Here is a 20,864-nt window from a genome sequence, read left to right as displayed (position 1 = left end):
TACAATGTGACAGCGGATGCATACCTTATACATTCATTCACATACATTATAAAAACGCCGCTGTCGCGCTTTTAACGCCTTAATGTGAAAGCGCTCTTAATCAGCTTAGTCATGATAGTCTGTATGGTTTATTTTTTAAGTGTTTAAACCCTTATTTTAAATATGCAACTTTGTTTACTATCGTGTAACATAAAAATTAGGAGGTATTTCATTCGAATTTGAACTCTAGTGCTTTGAAAATTGATAATACGTATCCGTTATACATCTGCCATTCATAACTTTATAATGATAGCTTGTTATTGAAGCAAGCGATTTATACAATTATAGTTGAATAATAACCAAGTAATTTAAGTTTCAAATGTGTTGTGCCAGTATTACGTTACCTTTAATTATGTTCAACAATACCATACATTATTATGTCCTATAAAGTGCTCGTTTAATTAAAAAGATACTTATTTAAAAATACTGAACATGAAAAAGAACTTTAAGTGGCTGTTACTACCCTAAAAATTACAGTAGCAATGTAATGATTATCTTATTTGAATCTAATAACATTGACTTGGTTTAAAACAAAAAAAAATTAACCTGCCTACGACGAAAAGAAGCACCAATATTGGTGCAACAAGAACCTTAATACAATGACGTTAATAACATTTCAACTGACAATATACTTTCTATGGGTATTTTTATTTGTAGAAATTTCTAAAGATGGTAGTTACTGACAATTTTAGAATGTAGAGTCCAGAAAATCCCGACTCAAGCAACCGAGGCACAAAGTAAGTCAATAAATACAATTGAGGCTCAACGTCATTAAATACTCAATAGTTATTAGGAAGAAAAATAAATAAATCAATTCTTACCTACTAACTGTGCTAATGAAACAAAAATATTCCTAGACTAGTTTCGGTTCTGAGATTAAGAGTGGGCGCACACCGTTGATTTTTAGTTGGCCGATAGTTGTGCCCGATTTTAATTTGTATGAAGAATCGGCCAAATCGACACGGCGTAGTGTGCGCACTCCCATACATGCCCATACTGATCAACTGCCCGACTAAACTATCGGCCGACGAAAAATCAACGGTGTGCGCCTACTCTAACGTTGAGCCCAATATCGTAGAGTCAGAAAAAAGTTCCAACCAGTGATCCGGAGCGCAAGTCATCAAAAAACTTTTGTGCTAGCGCTACCGACATAGTCACAATCTATTACGCGCTCTCATGAAATATTATTGGCCTACGGTGTTGTATTGATTCCGTGTAGTGACTCTAGCAATGTCAGACGCCTGTGCTAGTTCGAAAAGTCCTAGGAAAAACTATGAATGGTACAGAATAGTTACAAATGAAAGAATGAAAAATAGTTATAGGAGCCCTGCCACACGGCCACGCCGCTTAGAAAACGCTTGCAATCCACCAGTGTGGCAGCTAAAAATGGGTGCTTAATGATTTTGAATAATGTATGAAATAAGAGTATTATCTGTTTATCATTAGGGTAATTCCAGGATAGGTGCCGCGATTTTAAGTACACTATGTTACAAGCAACTTAGCATAAAGTTATAGTATGTATAATAGAAAGGGACCTCCCCGTACCACTTTTCGCCTCGCAAACCATCAAAGAGTGAGTTCGTTTAGCCAGTGAGAGCAAAAATCTTCCGCGGCCAAACCTTAGCGAGCGTCGAAATAAAATTGGTAAGTATCTTTTAATGGATAATTTTTTTGTCAGCTGTAAAATGAAGCAGATTTTTATATAATTTGACAGACTATCTTATAAATTAGACGGGATAGCTATGTTTAATTCCATTTTTAGTGTTATTATATTTTTTATTAAAAAAGGCACCTATCCTATGCTAAAAGGATAGTTGCCTAATTTTTTTTGGGTATAGATGCCCTTAGAGCCCTGTCCCATGCTCCTAGGGGCATCTATCCTAACCTGCTCTTTTTGTCACAAGTAGCAAGTAAGTAGAAAAAAAGAATGTAGTACGGCTAACCTTAGGAAAGTAATAAATAGGGTGCCCTTCTGATCGAATTACCTCTTTTCCCGACTTCAGGTGGATGTACTATGTACTATTTTTAATAAAAAATATTAAATTTCATATTTAATTCATTTAATAACAATTAATCTTAAATAATAATACTTGGCTTGTTTGATTTCAAAAAGCATTTGATCCTTAGAATTCAAAAACTGTATTAACGAGTCATCTATCCCTGCATCAGGCATCTATCCTTTGAAGCAATTATACAGTGAGTCTTCTATCCCCCACATTAGGCTTCTATCCCACTTTTTAGAGGTCAATTAAAATGCTATTTACTCAGAATCGGTATAACTTAAACTTGCGATGCTGTCGCGCGCTACAAAAAGTCGCATTGGGCAATGTTTAAACGATAGTTCGCGAGCGATACAGAGAACTATTGCCCGTTTTCACCATCAATCCCTTATTTTTAAGTGACCCCTGTGAAAGGAATTTTGTTTTTATAAGGGTCACTTTAAAATAAGGGATTGATGGTGAAAACGAGCTTATGTCACGTAAAGGCGACAGAGATAAGCGACTAAGACAAGAGACCGAGAGGCGAGTCCGCGACCATTACCTACTTGACTTAGGTTTTAATTCCTGTCTCTGTCTTGCTCGGGAACTGGACGCTTATACATTGTTATTTAATTTTAAGCGTTAAGAGTCGCATCTCAAACTAATTTGAAAATAATAAATAACTTGAAAAAATCGAACTGCCTAAGGCTTGAAACTGCGTTAAGCGGACGCCCGCGCGGTTTCATACGAAAGTCCCCCGCGCGGGTGCCCGCAACGAAGCACTTTGTATGAAACCGCGCGGGTGCCCGCTTAACGCAGTTTCTGCCCAAAGGCTTGCCTAAAGTCAAGTAACGGTCTTCCGTCTCGCTCTCGTGTCTCGGTCGCCTGTCTCTGTCGCGGTGCGAACCGCTACCTTTAGTCTGTGCGAAGTTTGAACCGCCATAGATTATGTACGAGCGGGGATTGACAGGGGTGCACCGTTTGATGTCTTTATGAAACAGGGGCAAAGATTACGGAGCTTTGGAGACTTGTCGAGGGAGAAACGGGTTAAAAGCATTTAAATCTGTTGATTAGCAAACGTCAAGGAAAACAATTACGTACAGAATTAGAATTTTGATCACATATAGTTGTGTATCCCTGCCTCACACTTTGGGTAACAAAGCTTTGGCCTAGTTTATTTTATTTTTAAGAATCTAAATTGTGAAGGGCTTAATAAATATTGTGAAATTTTCATCACGCGATTCGAGTAGCAATAATTTGTAATATCACTTGTTTATCAACTCAATCAACTACGAGTATAATTCGTATATTTTTATTTCATAGCATTATCAAACTTGTCAAGTTAAAGATCCGGTTCTATGACCTAAACTGAGTTTTGACACCATCGGACCCATCTGTTTCTCATTAATTTGTATAAAAATAGTTTGTCATTAAGACAATAAAAGGAGCAACGCCCCACGAAAAATGTAGCTATTTTTACAGCCTTGCGGGGCTTCTGCAAGTTTCTACCTACAGTATGGAGTACACAGAATTAACTAGTGTTAAAACTGCATAATCGAGTTACAAAGTATGTGAAAGTGGAATCGTGGGAACTCGTACAAATTGACGGTAAAGTCTGCAGAAATTTTCTTTGTAAAGCTTGCAGAGATCGTCTAGCAAATCTTAAACATTTGAGAGGGTGTAAATAACTTACTGGTTTTCACGCAGTTAATTTAAAGCTTAAATATTTAAACGTAATTTTGACTAGTGGTTTGGTGTAAACACATTATTTTCTAGTATTGACCTATTCTATAATATTATAGAATTTGCTTGACCTGAATAGGTAGATAAAAATACTTCCATGCCTTCTCATACTACATAATTATTAACCAAAGGGATCAAAACCGTGACATTTGAACACAAACCCCCTTAATAATAAAAAATTACATTCTAGCTTTAAAGTGACATTTACATACTAAACGTCACTTCAAAACAGGGTTCAACTATGGTGTAACTTTTATTAATAAGGGGGAATATTTTGATAAAAAAAACACCACCTGAGTCTAGTCTACGAGTTAAATAAAAACGTATACTTTTAGCACTATTTCTGCAAAACATTAGACCATCCAATGTCTGCCATGATCGCACCCTGCATTCAAATAGGCTTATAAAAACAGAGAAGAGATATTCAGATATTATGTTAAGGTGGTTCCGTATAGAATTTTATTAAAGTCTACATTTTTCAAAACCTGAAATTTAAATCATTGATTGCTTTAATAAAAAAATATATCAAATACAATAGAATTAATTTCTTACAATTCAGACAGTTCTACAAATGGGTCCAGGTAAGGTACAGCAACTTTGCTTTGGAAGTTTATCTGCTATGTTGAATTTTACTATATTTTTATCAATATTATTAATTTATTTAACCACAGACCCCTAGCACTCATAGAAATAGTTAGTGTCACACGATCACGTCCCTCCCAATCGGTTTTTGTACAATAATATCGTTTTCACAGGTGCCGTTTAATGTGTGAGCCTACCCCATTGGTATTCGAGGCACGATCCACTTCACAGGCTGGAAGTGGGAATAACCCTAATAGAGAACCTAGCTTGGAATGCGGTGGCAAATATTTAATTTTTAACAGGCCTCAGGGTTCCGTATGGGAGACCGAAGTGAGTTGTAACAGAGGTAAGTTGCAACAAAGGTGAGTTACAAAAGAAGTGAGTTGTAACAGAGGTGAAAAGTAATAAAGGTAAGTTGTAACAAAAGTCAATTTATCTACATCTTAAACGGCCAACTGTCAATTTCACGCGAAAAATTAAATGTGAAGTGGCAAAAGAGCAACGAATTCACGAAGATGCAAGCATCTTCAATAAATTGTTGTAGATTCAGAGAAATTGACTTTCTTACAAATTTTAATCTATTCTTTTACAGTTCTCCTCGGTCTTTGAGATATTTTTATGCAGAATAAGGCAAAGATGATTCGAAATCACATCCACAAGTCTAAATATTGACTCTGACCCGTATGTATACTCGTAAAATACAATTCAAACTAGACAGACCTAACGAGATATCTATGTTGAGACGGGACTCGTATTATCTACGCCTCGTGATACCCGAAAGATCCAAGATTTAGGGCCTGTCATGTCAGCCACGCAATATCCTTGTCCAGAGCACATGCGTCTTATCATTTCCTCTGCTAGTCTTGTCTGAGTCTAGGCAGACGCGAGTATTCAGGTCACGCGCCTTCCCGACATTTATAAGTGAACATGAGCCGTAAGGCTTCGCGCAAACTGGCTATAGCCACCAGTGGCTAGCGACAAGTATAGTAGGGAATTAGTCCCGCTATTCCCACCGCTGCAACTCCTGTGCAGCCAGGATCTACAGCTTGACCGCTAATAAAAACCTAACCAGTGAAGACCAAGTTTGTCCCGGAAAGTTAAACTGTGATTGGACCCGCATCATTAGAAGAACATAAGAGTTTGATATTAAGGATAGACCTCTCTCTAGTGCAAAGCAGATGGCAGGTAAAAAGCCCGAGGAAAAAAGCTGTTTACATGGTTTAAACAAGTTTTGTATGGTTTGTAACACGTAAAGCAGGCGACAGCCACTCGATAAAAATCGATTACAAGTTGTAGCGGCCATCGACTACTTACTAGTGGCGGTGAAGCACCTTAATTTGGTGCCAAAGGACGTAGCGCACGATAGCCATTGGTGGCTATGGTCAAATGCACGTGTGCGCAAAGCCTTATCGCGCCGGGAATCGAACGCGGAACGGCCGAGGCGACAGCGTGACTGATGACCGCGTGTGAGTGATAAGCCCGCATTTTCTTGTATTGTTAATGTGTTTTACAGGGGTGGGCTGGTTTATTTTCTAGCTTTAGTTCTATTTTATTTATTATATTAACTTCAACTTCAAGTTATTGCTTAAGGTGTGGTATGTAATGTAGGTATTGCTGCTCTATTTATACCTACGCATCTATACACACTAAGACACTGTAACTGTAAGTTTTCTATGGATAAAATTATGGTTTAAACCATAAAATAAATCTTCTGTGAACCACCAATTTGCCAATATTGTAGCATTTATGAAATTTCTGAATCCAGATTTTTCAGTATACGCATACTGCTTCAATATGAAGTAACTTTAAGGCTGAGTTGCACCACCTTATCCTAACCGTAACAATAACAATAACCGGTGCTTTTTGTATGGATTGTAACGTTTGTCAAAGTTAAAGTAAGATGGTGTAACTACTTCCAACGTTGTCAACCTGTATGTAGTTATGCTATTTGACCAAGGCTTTTATTTCTTTTGTCTCCCAAAATCTCGAACAAGCCAAATCACTTTGCTAACTCTCCTTACTTTCTTCATAACATCAACCAGGGTTTATTCGTCTTTGTGGAGATTACCAACGTAACTTTCAGAGTAAGTCCACCTTGGAGACCACAAATTGAAACTGGGATAAGGGACAGCGACCCTGGGGAAATTTAATCTTTCTTGAAACACGCAACGGATTTAATCAGATATAAAAATCCAGGTATACGGAGAAATCTTGGGGTGAAACGTTGGACACGCAATTGGCACGATTGTTACGGATGAAATCATGCTGTTTTGTTTTTTTTTTTCGTTTTTTTTTTAACTCTCATTATGTTGACTTGTTTTTATATATCTACTTTTTCTCTTTATTATAATACAGTTTTGACATGTAGGACGCCACGCGGCTCACCGATGAGCCCCGAAAAATTATAAAATTTCTGTTGTGTCTAGTGTCTCGACAGTGTCGACAGTCAAAGGCAAAAAAAAATATTGACGATATTCAGTTTAAAATCCTTTGCTTATCTCAGATTTTATGTCCCAGTAGAATTATAATAATTATATTGAAGGGTGTTGTGTATCGCTGTTAACTACTGAGAAGCAATTTATTTAATGCCTACGAGACATATTACACATTAATGACGTTACTCATTCATGAAAGTAGAGTGATAATGTATCTGAAATATTCGAGAATTTTTGGTATTTATTGCGTTCCGTTACAGTTATACCGAGGTTAAAATCGGTCTGCTTGTGACTGCTGTAGCTATACAGCTGAAATGCCAAACATTATATGGCTGAGTTGCACCATCTTACATTAACTTTGACAAACGTCAAAAATCTGTCTAACTCTATAAAAACCACCGGTTATCGTTATAGTTACGGTCAAAGTTAGGTGGTGCAACTCAGCCTAAATGTCGGGTTTATGTAGCGTTGCTTTGGTATTTTGGTGGATTGGTTTAAAATATAAAATGACTTACCTATTTTCGCGTGCGTGCATGTGAATGAAATGACACATATGAGTGTCAAAACTAAGTTTGCGATCTCCATCGTGAACACTGCACTTAAGTCACTTGCATTTTCACTGTTTCACTGCTGGGATCTGGAACAAAAAATAACTCAATTTTAGCAATCTGCTAAGTGACAGCTACATAAATGTTACAATTTGACATATATTAAATTAATGGCCGTACACGGATTACTAATGTTTGGCCAAAAAACGTTTCCCAAATTATCACATCGCAAACAACGTTTCGCAAATTTTCATTTGGCAAATTCTCATTTGGCAAAACAACTTATTGCAAACTTTTAATTCGCAAATATCGTTTTTGGCATATTATTGTTTAGCAAATTATTGTTTGGCAAAGTACGTTTTGCCAAATGTTTCATTTGGCAAAAATATTTCACGATAAACTATTTACAAAATAATTTGATTGGTGCATAAAATGGAATACAAATTAGCTTGTGGTATTATTCTGTTTAGTGGGTAGTCAATGGGTACTTCTCATTTACACTCAAATTTGATGGTCACACAATAATAGTTCATAAACGGTATAAGTTAGAACAATAACTTTGAAATCAGATGATAAAATATCTATTTAGCTACATACAAAATAAATTTTATCGTAATAGAAGCAAAAATAATATGAAAAAATCACATGAAACCATAAAAAACGGGGTAATTTTTCGCGTTCTCATCGTGTCACACCTTCGGTTGCAATGAAACATTTGGTTACTGCATTCACAATTTTCATTCATTTTGTTTGTAGCATATACTAAAATCATCGTTATTAAATATACTTTCCACACAATAGTCAAAAAAATATCTTCTTATAATTATTTTGAATTGAGAAAGCGAAATACGTTGGTCACACGATTTTAGGTACCTTGTAACACGGCGCGCCCTTTTATTTACTTCGAGCGACCAGCGCCGAGCCGGCCACTACGTCACAGCGAGATCTACGCGCGCGCGCAGCCGGTTTACCCTGCCCCGAGACCCCGCACGCCGCCGCGTACGTCACACGCGCTCACCGGCTGGCTATAAAAGGCGTGCGAGCCGGCCTAGAAGTCAGCCCCTATCCGTCCCCCGGACACGGCCTGAGCCGAGGTCCGAGCCTACCGTGGCGCCCTCAGGCCGCGTCCGTAGTCCCCTCGATCGGGCCCACTAGAGTGAGCCCGCCGTAGGCTGGACTTTGGTCCAACACCGCGGTGGGCAACCCTCTAGTTGGGTTCGCCACTGATCGGGCGCCTTATGCGCTCGATACGGCCCGATCGCGAACGTCGGTCTGCGACCGACGCGGACGAGCCTGGGCTTCGCTTCGCGAAGCCCACACTCGGCCTCGTCGGCACGTGCACCGACGATCGCCAAACGGCTAGAGTACCTTCTGTACTCGCCACTCTGCCCGGTGAAGCTGGAAAAGCTCCTCAAGCTACCAGCGCGCGTCCCTTCAAAAAAAAAAAAAAAAAAAAAAAAAAAAAAAAAAAAAAAAAAAAAAAAAAAAAAAAAAAAAAAAAAAAAAAAAAAAAAAACTAGAAGTCAGTTCGTCCGCGACGCTCCGCGCTTCCGTACCACGGAACACGATGCGTCCGCCGGATTGAACTCGCACACACCACATGGTAAGGTCTGCTTCCGTAACACGGAACTGACTGGACATCGCGTTGTATCGTCCTATGCACGCTTCACGTGCTGATAGATAGATAGATCTATAGATATTTAAATGTTGCCTTGTAATGATCAATTAACTTTGTTTCGCTAATTAGATGTTGCACATTATTTATATTCATGCTTGGTTCAAATGCATAATCCAATCCTGTTTTTATGACTTAGATAATTATTCACGCTTCTTGCTATAAATTTATTAAGTGAATGCTATTGTACTAAATATGGCCCTAATGCATACGCCGATCCTAGTTTTATGCTTTGCACATGCTTTTGTTATGAACTTTATTAATTAGACGCAATTGTTTAGTTTTCAATTAAGTTTAGATCATATGCATAAACCGATCCTTGTTTTGTGTTCTAATTGAATTACTCACGCTTTTGTAACAAAGTTTATCAAGTAAATACAATTGTATAGCTTACTATTGGATCCGGCTCAAATGCATATACCGATCCTCATGTTTCGCTTTGAATATTTAATTAGTCAATGCAATTAGTATTGCTTTGTTCATATGTATATGCCGATCCTAACTTTACTGTGATATTTTGTTTCTACCGACTAACTAGCTCCGTAATTGAGAGGTTGTCTGCTTTGATTGTGTAATTTAGTCATAGGTTGATTGGCAATAAACACGAGATAAAGCCCTATAAAATTGGTTTTGGTCATTTCTCTCTGTAGGTTAGGCCCCCCTCCTACAAATAGGGCGACCCAACGCGGCGCCCTCTTACAACCTAAAATTTTGAGTAATAATACAAGATTGCCGTTAAACCGAACACCAGCAACCAATCACAGCGTTCTATTCGGTTAACGTCAGTCGCGCTTCGACCATTGGGGATGTGAGATAGGTCGATCGTCGCTCCGCGAAAAAAATACGTAACTTTTTGTGATTATCCATAGACATACCGTCGCTTGCTTGAACAATATTTTCTACCTCTAAAATTTAAACAATTTAATTGAAACTTTGCCATTGAAAACTTAACATGTTAGACTTATGTGTGTAGTATTCGACTTGAACCGTTAAATTCAAATTTAAGGATAATTCATAAAAAACTGAAATTTTCGTCACCTTCGTGGCATCACCTTCGTGGTGTTTTATACACGAAGGTGATTTTAGGCCACGAAAGTGATTTCTTGCTTTAGTTTATTTTAAAATATAGTGACTGGTGTTCATGTTTTTATAATATTTTAATAACTAATAAATTATACGTGGTGTCTAAGTAGAGTTCAGTACATCAATAAAAAAATAAGGGCCTCGTATTTTTGTTGTCTGTCTGTATGACTGTATATATGTCTGTATATGTGACTGTGTATCTGTTTGTAAGATTTTAATCTGAAGTTTGAGTTAAAAGTTGTACAACAAAAATACGAGGCCCTCTGGCCTAAATAAAAAATATATTTTTGTTGAGGGACTAATAATCAGTTAGAGTTCTTTTTTATTGAGGTACTGATAATCCGTTTTTTGCTTCTTTAGCATTTCAGAATGCCACCAGTGTCACCCTTAAAACCAATTGCGTAGAATCTTGTAACTTAGTAGGTGACGTAATCGGTAAAATTTTATCTTGTATTTAAGTAGGTACCTATTTATATTATGTTATTGCTATTTATCTATGAAAATAAGACAAAATATATGTTTTATAAACACTTAAGAGTCATTTACAGCAGTAAAGTTTGAAAAAATTATTGCTGTGAAGTACAGAATCACTTTCGTGGCATCAAAAAATTCAAAACGTTAAAGCTTCCAAACGAGACTCACTATTTGACTGATTTACTGAGAATACAATCTTCACATCAAGCGCTACAATTTTTGTTTACAAAAAGTTGAAATAAGTTAGAAATAAAATTCGCCACGAAGGTGACGATGAGAACCGTGGCGATGAGAAGTACCCTAATATAAAATTTGTTCTAAATTAATTTTCATATTTCATTCTTTTTATCGTTTCCAAATGATTAATTAACAATAGAAGTGATTCTAGCGCTCGGCGGCCGCTGCCGCGGCACGCTTCGCTCGCCTTCGCGCGTTAAGGGTCACTGTTCTAACCTAACCTAACCTACTATTTTCTGCAATACCTACTTTCTGCAACCATACTATTTTCTGCAATGCAAAAACCATGATCATCTGCCTTATGCTTTGATTTGTGGGAAACGGTGGGTAAGTATGTGAAGTGTCAATTTGACCAAACAAATTATTTGGGATATAATATTTGGCAAAATAAAACATTTGCTATATAAACATTTGCCAAGTAAAATTTGGCCAAATGATAATTTGACCAAATGAATTAGTTGCGAAAAGTACAGTTGCTAAAAGTTTATTTGGGAAATGAAACTTTGGCTATAAGTTGTTTGCGAAGTGAAATTTGGCGAAAAGTAATTTGGCCAAACGGAAGGATACCGGCCGTACACATCTTCTATCAGAGGGCTTAGTGTAAGTTTACATCAAACGTACTCTCTAGTGAGCGCGTTAAAAAAATGTATGAAAATTTTAGTTCTTGAATGTTTCCGCTAGGGGCGCTGTACAATCCGTCATATAGTAAACTCACACTAAGCCCCCAGAAGACTTCCTTTGTTTCGGTTTCACACTCAGGAATTACAGCTTGACTACTAACAAAACCCAAATACCTAGTCCATTCGCGTTAATAAATTAGTGACACAATCAGTGCTAAGGCTAAGTTAGTAACTACGGCAATCGTAGTGTAAGATGCCTCCCACCTAAGCAGAGTAAAAATTTGAGATCAAAGACAATATTAATTTCCTATAGCAACAGGTCATCACCATCAGGTGATGCTGAAAGATGTGTTCGTAAAATGAGATTGAATAAGAAATAAGTTTCAAAACCAATCAAAATCATTCGTTCGTAAATGTTTAATCAACTAACATAAACTGTCAATAAAGAACGATAACAAGATTACTCCCAATCCCATTCCAAATCACTTAACTACGTATTCAGATGTATTCTTACACAAATTCAATAAGATAACAATCCTATTCGGCGAAACTATTAAATCAGCCGCAAAATCTTCCATTACACGCACGAATATTACACGCAAATACATCTTCGCACGTTCAGATGAGCGTAAATCTCCTCTCTTATCTCCAAATATGAATATCAAAGTAACGATTGTGCTCCGAATGTCACTAGTGATGTAGCTCAATAAGCAAGTATCGATAGAATTAAGTATTCGTATCCCTACTGAAAAGAGTCGAGTAAAATTGATCACTTCAAAAAGAAGAGATTAGGTACATGAAAAAGTATTTGATATGAATTGGAGTAAGTACCTACCTACTTATATAAAATTATGTTGCTTTGCCTGAAAAAGTGTTATTACACTCAAGAAACCCTTAGGAGAATAGAAGATTAAAGCTAGTATTTTACACTTCACTTTAAAAGTAGCTTAATTAGCATAACATAAAATATTAGTACGAGTACTGCAAGAATCATGTTCCTCTAATTACAACGAAACAGGATTGACTAACAATATTTTCACATACATCGACATCGATAATCCCCCATCCCCAAATGTCACACCCCACGGAAATGACGTAGAGTGTAGTTCGGTGGCGCCACACGGAAATGACACATCGCCGCGTGACAGCCAGAAAATGTGTCGCCTCAGTAAGGAGCGTCACAAAGTGACATAGCTTGTGTGCTTGTCGTTCTAGTTGACAATGTTCACTGGCAACACATTTTGGAAGCTTTTTGAAGTTATAAATACGGATGATTTTAATGAGACCAATTTTGGAAAATAATGAGAAAAAACTCGATGACTACCAGAAATGGGTGACGGATGTGTGGAGTATAGTGAAAAAGAAGAAAGTCACTTAGTCGAAACTAAAGGTAGACTAGCGGCCGCCCGCGACTTCGTACGCGTGGATCCCGTTTTACCCCCTTCATCTATCTTACGCGGTTTAGATTTTTGCATTCAATTTTTTTCCCGATAACTCCCGTTTCCGTGGGATCTTTGCAATATCCTGTTGTAACTAAGCTTTAAGTTTACTAAGGTACCTACATGCCAAATTTTAAGCGTCTAACTTAAGCGGTTTAGATTTGTCATACAAAAGGATTTTCCCGCTAATTCCCGTTCCCGTGGGAATTTCGGGAATTCTTTTCTTAGTGCACCTCTACGGTACCTAAGCTACGTCCCTTTCAAATTTCAAGTGCCTACCGTACCGTTTAGCCGTTTAGGCTGTGCGTTGATCTGTCACTAAGTCAGTCAGTTTCTCCTTTTATACGTATATTTAGATTAGATAATTGTATCAATGTGTACATAGCAATGCTCTCTCTGTTTGCGAATATTTTAGTCCATACTTTCCAAGATTATATCACATTATCATTCCAGTAACTTCATTGTTAAATCCAAGTTTAAGAACAAGTTGAATAAAGTAATACACGGCAGTTCATAGCCAAGTTACATTACCATAGCCTCTGTGAAGAAAAAAGTTTTTACTATTCAAACTAAAAGAAGAAGTTTCCATTATAACTGGTTCCTTAGCTACCTTAAGGTACAGCGGAAGTTTTAATGAATACAAAGCAATGGTTATGGTGATTTGGAACCTGCTGTATTGGATGGTAGATAATAGTTCGTTCGTTCCTTCGTTTCAGCCAAATGACGTTCACTGGTCAAAGGCCTCCTCCAAGGATTTCCACAATGTCCGGCCTATCGCTGTCCACATCCAGATGTTTCTCGCGACCTTCACCAGATCATCAGTCCACCTAGCATCTAAAATTTGTCCACAGTGATTTCTTTGAATAAGCTTACATACAAGGTACACAATCAGTACCTTATTTCTTACCAGTACCTATTATGTGAAACAATGCCGAAAACTCGAATCAATCTCAAGATTATAGAGTACCTGTTTGGCTTAAATTATTAAGAGAATAATTTCATAGGTAACATGAGTTCATGTTTTAGTATAGCTTCTAAAGTGCTATTGAAACTAGAGTATAATTTCACAACATGGCTTTAAAAGTTTGATATAGGTACTATTAAAAATAATAACCAGTAAAACATTTGAAACGAGACGTCCAACGCAAGTGGTGAGCCCGTAAATCTAGCGGCGAAAGTTTGCGAGGAAGTTTGTGCTCGCCACTTCTGTCTAGTCTGGTTTTAAACTTCATATTTCGTTTCGTTAAATAACTGTCTGGGGATAGGATTAAGCTCCTATGTAGGTTTTATGGGACGCTTGATGTTAGATTATCAAGGAAATAACAGCTGTGGCTCTATTATAATAAAATGTTATCGGGGAAAAGGGGCGTTCTTGGCTTAAGCATTATTAGTTCTTTAAGAAGAACAAAAGATCTGCATGAGAGATAAAGTCATCATAAAATAAAGTTTTCAAATTTTATTCACCTGTTCCACTTCAAAAAGAAAACAGGTATCTAAGGGTGAGCAGGTATTTGTGTTATTAAAGATGCCTTTGCCTAACAGTGAGATATTCTGAAAAAAAAAGCTTCAAAACGAGTGCAAACATCAATCATTAAGTAAACTTTTTTGGAACATCAATAAAGATACTAAAATCCAAGACTGCAAACAAAAGTATTTTCTACGTGACATTTGAGCAAAAAACAGTATTTATTTAAAGATGCTAAGCGTTCAAGCAATGCGCTCTTAAAAGGCAACTTGGAGGCAATTAAATAAACTTCCGAAACGTCTCGCAGGCTGGGCAGGCCATTATTTTGTGGGAAACTCGCTGTCGCCTTAAAAACGTACGGCAAAAAATAGGTTGGCTTCTCCCACAGGCCCGAACTTAGGGCCAAAACTTTTGGAACTTCAGTTAAAACACTTAATTACAAACTAAAACCACTTTAACTTAATACCGTAGTAAGCACTACTATTTAAAAGCCTAATTTTTGAAGTACCTTTTGACTTTATTACACCAAAGAATTAAAGAAACATTGAAAATGTTTTTCTAACTGTCAGCCCTTGTTAACTGACAATATTTATTCAAGAATTATTGGAGAAAAATGATATTTTTCAGTACACAATAGAGAGGGTTTATTTTTGTTACCTTTTATAGCAACACTACATAATAACGTTGATTGATACAAAAGCAATACTTGTGTTAAACCAGTGGTTCTTAACCGATGGTCCGCGGACCACTGGTGGTCCCTGGAGGCATTCCAAGTGGTCCACGAAGTGCACTTGCACGCCTTACTCAAAACCACTTAACTGATTTTTGCAGTCAAACTGGTTTACTTTTGACCGATTTATGATTATGAGGTGGTCCCTGACAAGACAGAAATTTGGTAAAATGGTCCCTCATGATAAAGGTTAAGAACCACTGTGTTAAACGGTTCAAATAAAATATAGTTTCTCTGAATTTCAAATAAAACATTTCTACAGGTAAATTAGATATTACTTTATGTATCTGAAGAAAGCCCGTCTAGGTAATAATAAAAGACTGAAAGGCCGAGCGAGGAACTCGCGAAGTATTTTGCATAAAACAACGGCACCCACTATCAAGTTTCTTTACGCTCGCTGACTACGAAACTTTTAATTTTAAATGTGGACGGCACGTCAAGCTAAATACTGTTATCTTATATAGAAGGAATGGGCGCTATTTTGCAATAAAAATAGTTTAATTTTTTAATAAATTGTCATTTATTGTTATAGAGAATACGAATCACGTTGCATTCGATTAAAAGTATACTTTTACTGTCTATTCGCTGGGTGCGAAGTACTGGGTGGGGGTAACATAATCTATCGCAGCGCTCATGGTGGTCAAAAGTAGAAATAATGTAAGCTCTGTCATCAGATGTATCTGTCAATGGCAAAGCGATTCTTCATAATACATTTTAATATCATTAATTAATCACATGAAAAGGGTCCTACTGGGAACTTAAATAAAAGAGTGAACTGTATTTCGATAGGGCTGGTTTAATAGCCGTTTACAATTTGGAAATAACTAGACTATACAACGTGGTAGTACAAAAATGAGTCACAGTAGTTGATGTGCACAGATGTTCGCCTTATGATGAGAGCGTGAATTATTGAACTCTGCCCTTGTTTTGTTCTTAATTCTTCTACATCTCGGACTTGTCCAGCCAATACCAACAACTTTCCTTTAAATACGGTTTGTGGTTGGAATATAATATTGTAACACTCACAAACCCGGTCTTCAAAACAATACTCATTTCGATCTGAAAACGATATTTAATTTATTACTAGCGATACAGGAACATTTAAATATATTTACTGTTATATAATGAAACCGTTAAAGTAGCTTTTTCTTTTTGTTTTACTGTAAAACTACAACTATAAATGAAGTAAACAAACCCTGACACAATCAAAAATAAACACACTTTTTGGACTTACCTCATTTGATTTGAATGACCTAAATGATTTCAAAACCTTTTTTCCACCCAAATCGTGGTATCACAACAATTTATTAGTCGAAAATATTTGTTATTTTTTCATTTCGATATTTTTTCACAAATAACGACCTAAATGTCAATGTGACAGAGCCCATAAAGTTGTGGACGCTAGTTGGCGCTGTAATCGTGCACAGAGCCAATAGACAGTGAAAATGCCTTGCGAATTCGTTAAAGATGGCGTCTGGTTACTAAAAATATGCAATACATGCGTTATTATATTGAACACTTGGCGCTAATTGGATTTTGGTGTAAGAGTATTTTTATTTCTCTTTTTCATTCACATTTATTTTCGCTGTGTGTGAAAGCGTAAAATATGAAATATTAGTTAAAATGATGTCTTAACACTTTGGTGGACAGTATAAGTTTAAAATTACTTACCAAATGACACTACTTATTCACATAAATTGCTTGGGCGTAGTGTTAATATGTAAAACGAGTAAAAACTATGATGTCTATAGGCGTTTTATCGTATCATTATATTTACTATCTGAACGCCCGTGGACGTTACTGTCCATCAATGTGTTAAGTTTGCTTTTGGTTCCAGTGAATTAATCCTTGTAGGCTTAAATTATTTCGATTGAATTAACTATCAAATAGCAAACTTCACTCGGCCGTTTCCGAGAATCTGTCGTAAATCCCAAATGCGGCCCTGTCCAACGGCCAAAATTCTGGCATAAAACGAACTATGTAACATCAGGCCCAACGGATCCCTCGTAATAGGTCTGTCACGGCTTTTCAATCTCTTTTGATAATATCTCCACTATTATTGAGGATCGAATATGCAACCCAGATATTCGGGAGCCTCCAGAAGGAATGTAATACAAAGAAATAGTGGTCAAAGATATTGTAAAGAGATAGCCAGTCCTTGGCATTTTTTGGCATTCCGCAACCTTTACTATGAAAATGAACGAAGGTTTATTTTGATGATATATTTGAAAGGTTTTATTATTAATTATTCAGGTATTTGTAATTGTTTTTCGAAATACGAGTAAAGTTGATTCTTAGAAAAAATATTGCCATGATTTAGCTGGTTGTAATCTAAATATTTTTTACTTTTTACCTATGTTGACTACAAACTGCGCTATTACACGTACGTATTTTGTATAATTATCAATCGAGGAAAACGGTAAATAATGATTTGTACTTCACTTTGTGATCGATTCACTACATAGTATAAAACAAAGTCTCTTTCTACTGTCTGTCTCTATGTATACTTAGACCTTTAGAACTACGCCACCGATTTTGATGCGGTAGGAACCCTAAAATTTACCCTATTTAATAGATAGAGTGACTCAAGTGGAAGGTTTATAGATATTTTAAAAACACGCATATTATAGAAGAGAAAAGCCAGGAAATTCCATTGCAACCGTGCGAAGCCGGGGCAGGCTGTTAGTTTAAAATTTTAAAAATCAAAATTATATCTTCACCATCCTGAAAATAAATCAGTTTGATTCTGGCTCCTGTTCTAAATACTTTAATTTTCTGTTGTTTTTCTAGCTAAAGTACCAACTAATCAAATCAAAAAGAATCGGAAAATGAAATCTTTCAGTCCTCAGCTCTAACATTATTGGAGTCATGATTACATTAAGTTTTTGCGAATAGCGACCTAGTACTTAATGAATTGAATCACACCAAGTTCCTGGCGTAAATATCAGTTTGCATGTAGCACACGTGATTTCATTTCTATTCGCTATTGCTTGGGCTTCCTAACATAGTGCAGATAGGATAGTAGGTTTACTGAGGGCTGAGTGTGACTTTTTTTCAAACGTGCTCACTAGTGAGCGATTGTACAGTAGGGTGTCCCGAAATATCTTTTTTATATTTTCGCTACACAAGACCCCTCAAAACTTGCGTCATAAGATGTAGATTATAATAAAAAAAATAAAAAATAATGTCTCAAGGGCTCTACCGGCATTTTTATGTCTCAAAAAATCACTTAATCAGCCCTTCACTGTTTGTCATCTATTATATTTTTTTCACAATTATTTCATTTTATTTTGTTATTGCAGTGGTAGTGGAACCCTAAGATACGATTTGCAGGCAATGACAGATCGTTTCCAGTGAAGAATAGGTTTGGTTCGAACTCGCAGAATTCATATTTTGACTTGTTTTTCTCAAATTTTCTACTTCTTCGGCGAGGCTGTTGGTATTATTTCTGTTGAGGTTTTATTGCTGTAAGGTATCGCACCGCACTTTTTTGTTATAATATTAAATAATTTTAGCATAAATTTAACAAAAATTTACCAAATTATGGTAGTAATATATTTTTTGATTTTTTCAGGTAGAAACTACCTAGCCAAAAATCTTTCAAATATTATATTTAAACAGAATACTAATTAACATGTTTAATAGTTTTAGCATACTATTAAATATAAATAACATTTTTGAACGTTACATACACTTTCTAGCTGAAGTTTTTGTTCTGTACGCAGTTTTTTATCAATGGTGAACTTCAACAGAAGTAAACATATATTTTTAGCTATGAAACGCATACATGTTATATATCAAATTAAAAATAATTTAATACACTTCTTTGGTTTGTGTAAAACTTTTAGTAGAGTATAAGAAATTTTGTAAAAAATTGATTTAAAAAGTAGCATCACAAAAATGTAAAAAAAATCAATTTTCCTTTAATTACTAACTAAAGATTGATGTTATCGACACAATTTATACCAAAAAATATCAAGCGCACACGTAGAGCTTTGATTTAAATAAAAAAGTAATCAAATCGGACAAATGGTTTTCAAGTTATGGTTGATTTTCTAAAATTGACTGCTGTTTTTGTTAGCTTCCACTTAGAAATGCCAATCATTGTTTTATAATAGCGTGATAAAATGATTAACCAGCTGTAAGAAGGGAATTGAGTACCCCCAAATTAAATCGATATCTTGGCTGACCCATGGATTAATTAGGAACACATTAAAATCTCGCGCGTAAAAGCCTAATTCTGGTCAAAAAGCCAATTCTGTTTTTAAAGTATTTATGGATTTATTGGTTTTTCAACTATTTTAAACCTTGCTATGACTCATTGTGTACCCTCAAATTTCATAAAAACGCTATTTTTGTATTATTTATAGTTTATGTTAGGAACCCCTAAAATAGCAATGTTAAAATTGTTCAAGGACAGGTAGAGGCCTCAAGATGACAGATACCTAATTAAAGGACATTGTCAGAAACCGCCTTAGATTCCTGGGCACAGCAGTAAAGTATCAAAATTAATCTCTTACTTTTTGAATACTTAAATATTAATTAGATTGTAACGGACACTTGAGGATTAAAAAATGAAATAATAAAAGTATTTTATATGTATTCCATAATACTATGACGACATCCGGACATTTTAGGGCGTGGCCTGCTCCATATCCTATGAAGTTCCATAATTTGTGTCGATAAAATCTATGTAAAATCGGCACAAGGCAATGCCGTACTTCATTGTTAGGAATCCATGTAATAGTGATGTTGACTGCGGTCATCATAGACAATAAGATACCGATCTTGTAAATAAAATAAATCGTCCAAATTGCTACAGTATGACTAGATTTTAATTAAAAGTTAAAAATATATTGCACGATACTACAAGAAGCTATCTAATGTGTCCAACTGGTCGAAGGTCATGAATAAAATAAAAAGAATTGTGATCATAACACTGATATAGACAATGACAACAATATGGGTACATCTTTAATATATCTGTTACAGTTTCAAAATTCGATGAAAAATCCAATGCCGCTTAAAGTGAGAGAAATGTCTAAAGTTCTAATAAAATTGAAAGTTTTATTCGCTCAAAATGCTTATAACAATAATTGGTAATACATTTCAAATATTAAGTACCTTTATAATGTATCGATAGAACCAAAATGATATCCTCTCAGCTTGGAAAGGGAAAACCCAGGATTGGGGGAGCGCTCCAGGCAATTTTTAGAACATTTCATAGGTGGTAGTAAATAATATTTATTTTATTATTAAAATTGAATATTTTGATATTGATAAAATTGAATATATCTTTCGATTCAAATACCGAATATTTTTCAATCGATAATAATTATTGAGAATTGTTAATAATATTCAATTAAAAGTTGTTCAATCCCTAGTCATGCATAGACTAAGACGGTAACCATGGAGATAGTTAGTTTGGTAAGTCACGTGTTAAATGTCAAGAGTGGAAAGTAAACATAGGATTCATGTTATTTATTTACGTGCAAAATGTAAGTAAGTAAATCATAAAAGTGGAACGCCGAGCTATTTCCAAAACCCGTCCAATATTATAATACAATTTGGCTGCGACAACTACAATACAGAACATCTCCCAAATCGATGTGCATAAAATAATATAATACAATACTAGTAAGTAAGAGGTTATGATAACAATATTGCTATCAATAAGTTTATAGAATTGGTCCGCCAGGAATAATTGTTCTTACATAAAGATTTGTGTCATTTAGAACCTAGAAAGTATTATTTCGGCACTGTTGATCTAACGGCGAACAATGTATGGAGAACGAACATTGTCCTTTAATGTTAA

At 35.9% G+C, this 20,864-nt stretch overlaps 2 protein-coding genes across 2 annotated transcripts in view; both read right to left on the bottom strand.

Annotated features, from left to right (window-relative positions):
- Positions 1 to 20,864, bottom strand: part of LOC135074261 (acid sphingomyelinase-like phosphodiesterase 3a) — a 105,577-nt gene that overhangs the window by 47,355 nt on the left and 37,358 nt on the right. Inside the window, exon 2 of the mRNA XM_063968547.1 lies at positions 7,294 to 7,415. Within this exon, the coding sequence (XP_063824617.1) occupies positions 7,294 to 7,363 (70 nt within the window). The 5' untranslated portion in view covers positions 7,364 to 7,415. The remainder of the gene's footprint in view (positions 1 to 7,293; positions 7,416 to 20,864) is intronic.
- LOC135074259 (uncharacterized) overlaps positions 7,378 to 20,864 on the bottom strand; it is a 32,548-nt gene continuing 19,061 nt past the window's right edge. The window contains exon 2 of the mRNA XM_063968546.1: positions 7,378 to 7,415. Within this exon, the coding sequence (XP_063824616.1) occupies positions 7,378 to 7,415 (38 nt within the window). The remainder of the gene's footprint in view (positions 7,416 to 20,864) is intronic.

The sequence above is a fragment of the Ostrinia nubilalis genome, chromosome 8 (genome assembly GCF_963855985.1).
Source record: "Ostrinia nubilalis chromosome 8, ilOstNubi1.1, whole genome shotgun sequence".
Classification (NCBI taxonomy): Eukaryota; Metazoa; Arthropoda; class Insecta; order Lepidoptera; family Crambidae; genus Ostrinia; species Ostrinia nubilalis.
This window is presented reverse-complemented; position numbering and strand designations above follow the sequence as displayed.